General features: G+C 39.8%; 1 protein-coding gene and 1 pseudogene across 1 annotated transcript; both read right to left on the reverse strand.

Moving 5' to 3' along the window:
- Nucleotides 1-510: 510 nt before the first annotated feature.
- Nucleotides 511-1,221, reverse strand: LOC149145960 (cysteine-rich receptor-like protein kinase 43 pseudogene; annotated as a pseudogene).
- Nucleotides 1,222-1,573: 352 nt separating this feature from the next.
- LOC149145961 (cysteine-rich receptor-like protein kinase 26) lies at nt 1,574-3,256 on the reverse strand. The gene is made up of 2 exons (XM_089452613.1): nt 2,601-3,256; nt 1,574-1,868 (listed from the first exon to the last, which is right to left on the reverse strand). Exons 1-2 carry the CDS (start codon nt 3,254-3,256, stop codon nt 1,574-1,576), a joined length of 951 nt encoding a protein of 316 aa, XP_089308739.1.
- Between the last annotated feature and the right edge of the window lie 3,031 nt (nt 3,257-6,287).

Below are 6,287 nucleotides of genomic sequence, written 5' to 3' on the forward strand. Positions count from 1 at the left end.
ATATATATATATATATATATATATATATATATATATATATATATATATATAAATATATTTATATATATATAATTCAATTAATTAAATAATTTTAATTAATTAAATTATGTCATTATAGGTTCATTATTAATGTAATGTTTATTTTCCACTTTACATTAACCTCGTCATATATATATATATATATATATAACCACCTTTATACGATAGGTTCATGAAAAAACAAGTGATGGCAATGGTTTTAAATTTTTTTTTAAATGGTGTGATGGTGAACCCTCATGTCATTTGAGACACGCCTCTCTCTTGACAACCACAACACATCCTCAACCCACGAGTCATCTCCGTTGACAACCCATGCAGGAATGATAGCCCTCATTTGAACTGACGTTGCTGGAGCCGCGGGACAGGCCTGAGCAGGTCCGCACAGGGGCAATGCCGACAGTGAATTGGTGCTGGGCGCGAACACAGTGTTGCCATCATTGAAACTCTGAGAGATTCTGTGAAAGTTATAATCTATGGCAGAAACTCATAATAAGAGCCTTCCACATTATTGCCTTTCACTTTTCTCCTTCGCACATTAGAGCTGGGTGGATTTGTTGGAACTAGTAGTATCATAGAAGTTGAAAGAATCGCAGTAACTTCTGACATTGGTGGACGACGCAATAAATCCTCATGTGTACACAAAATACCAACCTGAATGCATCTCGAGGCTTTCTCCGTATCACATGTTTCAATTATTGTTGGATCAATCATCCCCAAAACATTGTTTAGTTTTTCTGGTTTGTATGAACTCCACACCCATGCTAAAAGCTCCCTCGGTTCAGATGATATCTTTCCTCTAGTGAGAAGTTCCAGGAGAACAATGCCAAAGATATAGACATATGTATTTAAAGATAACTTCCCTCCCATAACATACTCTAGCGCCATATATCCTGGTATCCCAACAATCCTTGTGCTGACATTAGTCCTACCTTCAGGGAAAAATTTAGCAGTGCCGAAATCTGCTATCTTAGGAATTAGTTTCTCATCCAACAAAATGTTACTGGTTTTAATATCTTCATGAACAATCCATATTTGAGAATCCTCATGAAGATAGCAAATCCCACGAGCTATTCCCAGGATAATCTTATAGTGTATGTTCCAATCAAGTTCTTTGCATTTCTCCGAATCAGATAGGCATTTATCAAGGCTCTTATTCGGCAAGTATTCATAAACAAGCAACATTTCTGATCCTTGTGCACAACAGCTATGTAGATTCACTATATTCTGATGCTAAATTTTTGCAAGCATATTTTCATTCAAGAACAATGGACTCATGGTGAGCCTTGAATATGAAGAAACACCACTCTGAAAGTTTGGGGCACTCTTTCCAAGCCCTTTCTCTGAATAAAATCCTCAGAACCACCAGTAGAATGTCTACTCTTGAAGCTTTTCTGTGGAAGCTTAGATAAGATAGAGGCCATCGGACCCCACCTATCAGTGAGTGTATAGGCATATATACAGTGAAAACCTACCTCTATTATTTCCACTTCATCCTTGAAAAGTCAAATTCCTTCTGAATTTTTTCATCCCTCCTCTAAATCTCAGAGCACAATTCCAAATCATTGTCCTTTCCTTTCTCTTTCAACCATTTAACTACAAATGTCTCTGAAGAGTCTATAGACATGACTGGTTGATTCCTTGAAGAATCTCCCTCCTCAAGTGTGCCTATTGTGCCATATTTCCTATGCATAAAAGGAACAACGAGCTCCCTCAATCTTTCCACAACAGTAGCCTCAGTCACTCCATCGATCTTTGCATTAATTTTTTCATAAGCACAAAGAAGTTCCCAGGCACTGAGACTTAAAACATCTCTATCTGTCGTACCTCCACTGAAAAAAATAATATGACACAAATTAGAGATATCAACAAAGAAATTTCTCAACTCTGTGACTCCTTTTTTATGATAGCCAATGTCCAATAAAAAAAGGAATTCTCTAGTTGCCACTCAGTTTGTCTATATTCCTTGCTCGTTCTTTGTACCACTCAATCACTTCCATAGTAGATAGCCACAACAGTCCACTATGTAGTTTAACCATATGCTTTGTACTCATTCTCAAATCAATTTCCTCACTTTGTTTTGTTCCTCTACTGTCACTATTCTCTTCCTTATTATTGATTTCCTTTTGACATGCTTTAATTTCTGCAAATGATTTTTCTAAATGCTGAAATTCTTCTTGAATATTAAAATGTTCAACATAATCAGGATATGAACATAATCATACATTGTGCAGTGAAATACGTTGAAAGGCCCGCATGATTATATCGTGTGCCATGGCTCAGATACCACTGAAGCATAAGAACTTAGGCTGAAGCACGAAGACTGATAGCTTGTAGACTTGAATGTAAAAATACACACAGGTATTTATATAAGTATTTTTACATTCAAGTCTACAAGCTATCAGTCTTCGTGCTTCAGCCTAAGTTCTTATGCTTCAGTGGTATCTGAGCCATGGCACACGATATAATCATGCGGGCCTTTGAACGTAGTTCGCTGCACAATGTGCCATTACGTTCATATCCTAATTATGTTGAATAGTTTAGTATTCAAGAAGCATTTCAACGTTTCAATTATTGTTGAATCAATCGTCCCCAAAACATTGTCTGGTTTGTATGAACTCCACACCCATCCTAAAATCTCCCTCAGTTCAAATGATATCTTTCTTCCAGTGAGAAGTTCCAGGAGAATAATGCCAAAGTTATAGACATCTGTATTTTCAGATAACTTCCCTTCCATAACATACTCTGGTTCCATATATCCTGGAGTTCCAACAATCCCTATGCTGACATCAGTCCTATCTTCAGGGAAAACTTTAGCAATGTCGAAATCTTCTATCTTAGGAATTAGTTTCTTGTCCAACAAAACGATACTAGTTTTAATATCTTGATGGAAAATCCTCAGTTGAGAATCCTCGTGAAGATAGCAAATCCCACAAACTATTCCCAGGATAATCTTATAGCGTATGTGCCAATCAAGTTCTTTGTGTTTCTCGAGATCGGATAGGCATTTATCAAGGCTTTTATTTGGCAATTCTTTGTAAACAGGCAACATTTCTGATCCCTTTACATAGTAGCCACGTAGATTCACTAAATTCTGAGATCCACACGTTGTTGCTTTTCTCACGTAATGTCCTCTTATGGCTCCTCCAAGAGCCTCCGCAAGAATGTCGCTTTGTTTAAATTTAGGTACATAACGTCTCAATATTTTGTTTGACCCCATTTTGTACAAGCGCCTTGCAATGACAGAGAAGTTTGTCGCACACACTACTAAATCCTTCTTTAGTTGGCTTATATATACTTATGGAGCAGTTCTTGTCGTTAGGAAATGTATGATATCTTCAAATTGACTGTTCGTGACACGCATTGCAAAGAGATGTGCATCAGGAAACCCCTCCTCCAAATTAGTAGGTTACTCTCCCGTTTCAATGCATGACAGATGATCAGGTCCCACGTTTAGTCGCCCTAGCTTCACAATAACTTCAAATTCATACTTCTAGAGAAACAACAACCATTTGCAGATCTTCCCCCACAACACAAGCTTATTGACTTGGTATTTCAATGCAAAATGATCTGTATACATCTTAAAATTTCCACCCCGCAAATAGCGCCTGAACTTTTGGATCACGTACACCATGGCTAGTCCTTCGCGCTCCTTAGTGGAATAGTTCTTCTGAGCCTTGGACAACTTCCTACTCGTGAATTCTATAGGATGTTCCAATTCCCCCTCGCCTGCCTATGTCATCTCGGTCCCCAGCGCAATACGTGAGGCCTCCATGTGCACATGAAATTCCTTCTTCCAGTCTGGGAAGACTAGGATTAGCGTGGTGACCATTTTTGCTTTCAGCACGTCCAAGCTATTCTAGCATTCATCATTCCAACAGAACGTAGCATCCTTTTTCAACAATTCATCCATGGGTCCAGTGATCTAGGCATAGCTCTTGAGGAACTTCCTATAGTATTTGGTATGCCCTAGATTACACGCAACTCTTTCACATTCCTTGGCGCCTCCAAGTTGATTATCACTATAATATTCGTGGGGTCTACCATCAATCCTTGTCTACATATGACATGACCCAGCAGGATCCCGTAAGGGATACAAAACAGACACTTCTTTAGATTGAGCATGATCTGGTATCTCCAACATCTACCTAACATCAAACGCAGACTTTCCACATGACACTTGACCAGTCCAAACACTGTCCAATCATCAAAGTATACCTCCAGAACCTCATGAATGAAGTCTTTGAATGCCACAATGACTATGCATGAAAAGGTTGCTGCTGCATTCTTCAGCCCAAAAGGTATTACGGTGTACTGAAAACATCCCCATACAGTCACGAAGGTCGTCTTGCTTCTATCCTTAGGCGCGATTTTGATTTGATGGTACCAAAAGAACCCATCAGAGAAAAAGTATGCTTCATGGCTGCCTACATTATCCAGGACCTCGTCAGTGAATAGGGTTTGGAAAGTATCATGCACGCAAGTGTCATTTAGCTTCCAGAGATCCACGCATACCCTTATTTCTTCTTTTTGTTTCTTTTCCTGAACCACTATTGAGCTTACCCAATCAGATTCCTCCACTGCTTCAATAATTCCTACCGCGAGAATCTTATCTAACTCAGCAAAAACCCTTTCCTTATACTTAGGATTAAGGGTGTAAGGTATTTGTTTTACAAGTTTCACATCCTATTTTAGGGTGATCTTCATGACACCCAGGTATACTATTATCCATTTTAAATCAAAAAACTTTGTGGGGAGCAAATCCTGGTATTCGCAGAGGAGCTCAATGACCTTATCTATAGTTGCATCATCCCAATACTCCCCAATATTTGCAAATTTTGGTTCTACCTATGTTCCAATGTTGACCTGCCTAGTTTTCAGTGGCGTGGTTATGCTTGGATCCTCTATCTGCGGACCTTCAACCTCACGGTGACCTTTAGCTTTTGGAATATTAATCTTTCTAGGATCCTCGTCTTCTTCTTCAGCAGTCATGTTATAACATTCCAGTGTGTGACTCAGTTGGGTAGTCCAATCAGGTTCGACCAGGTCCAAAGGATCTTGCGGTATCCTAAAGATCGTTGCTTTAACCTCCTGTAGTGCCACATCAAAATAATCAAACCCATCCTCAAAGCTAAACATCATTATAAATCTGTGGTGCAAGAGGTCCCATTCTTCAATGCCATGGCGGAGCTCTATTTTCAACTACCAATTTATTGGTATGGCATCTAGGGTATGACAAAACAGATTCACCCATTCAGGTTGGGGCTCTGCTCCATAAGCCTTAGCCCATTTGGCTAGGTGATCATGTAGATCATCCCTTCCATCATACTTATCTGTCATCCACATGTTTGGCTACCCAAAACGTATTCTGATCATCCTCCTCTAGTCGTGCCAATCACTGAAATTATCCTTCTGTGTACCCCACCATCTTGCAGGCATAGTGCATAGCACCCAGTCCAAGGCCTGAAAGCGATGCTTCTTTGGCACTTCTATCTCAAATGCATCCAAAAAGCGATCAACATTAGTTAGCCCATCATAGTGAGGTAGATCCCTGACTTCGAATGACATGCGGTGCAATGACGTGGTCATCATATTACAACAGAGCGTAGATGCTTCATGTAGCTAGTTCTACCAATGCTCTAATTCTTTGTCCGAATCTAGCGTGCATGAGCTCTCGCAGTCCCATGCAATACATTCATCTGATGCCGGATTTACCCAATCCTGGTCTCGCACCGTTATCTTGTAAATATAGTCCATATCATCATCACTTTCATAATCTCGGACTGGTTCTATATATCGCGGTCCTCTGTGGGATCTAGCACCACCACGCGAATGACTTCTTTTCAAAGATCATCTTTCGCTTTTGTAGGTTGATTACCCCATTCATGTCAGTGGCTCAATTAATTCCAAGGAGTGCAGGGTAGGGATTGTTATCATCCACAATCTCTATTACTTCAAAATTCTCCAGTGTGCTCACACCCTCGATGTCAACTATTACCCCTTGGAGCCTCCCCATTAAGATAATTTTATGTTGATTCGCCATTGTTAACTAGATTGGAGACCACTAGAGTGCAGGTCTCCCCATTCTTTCCCAAAGTCTGTTTTGGAAAAACATTCATGTCCGACCCTAGATCTAGGATAACTTGGTCCATTTCGTATTCCCCTATTTGCGCGGTGAGTCTCATTTCACACTTGGTCCTTGCCTTGTGCTTTCCAAGCTTCCTGACCATGCACGGTTCACCAGTAATGCC

The sequence above is a fragment of the Pinus tabuliformis genome, chromosome X (assembly GCF_031772625.1).
Source record: "Pinus tabuliformis cultivar Carrire ecotype Pingquan chromosome X, CPIR1, whole genome shotgun sequence".
In the NCBI taxonomy this organism is placed as follows: Eukaryota; Viridiplantae; Streptophyta; class Pinopsida; order Pinales; family Pinaceae; genus Pinus; species Pinus tabuliformis.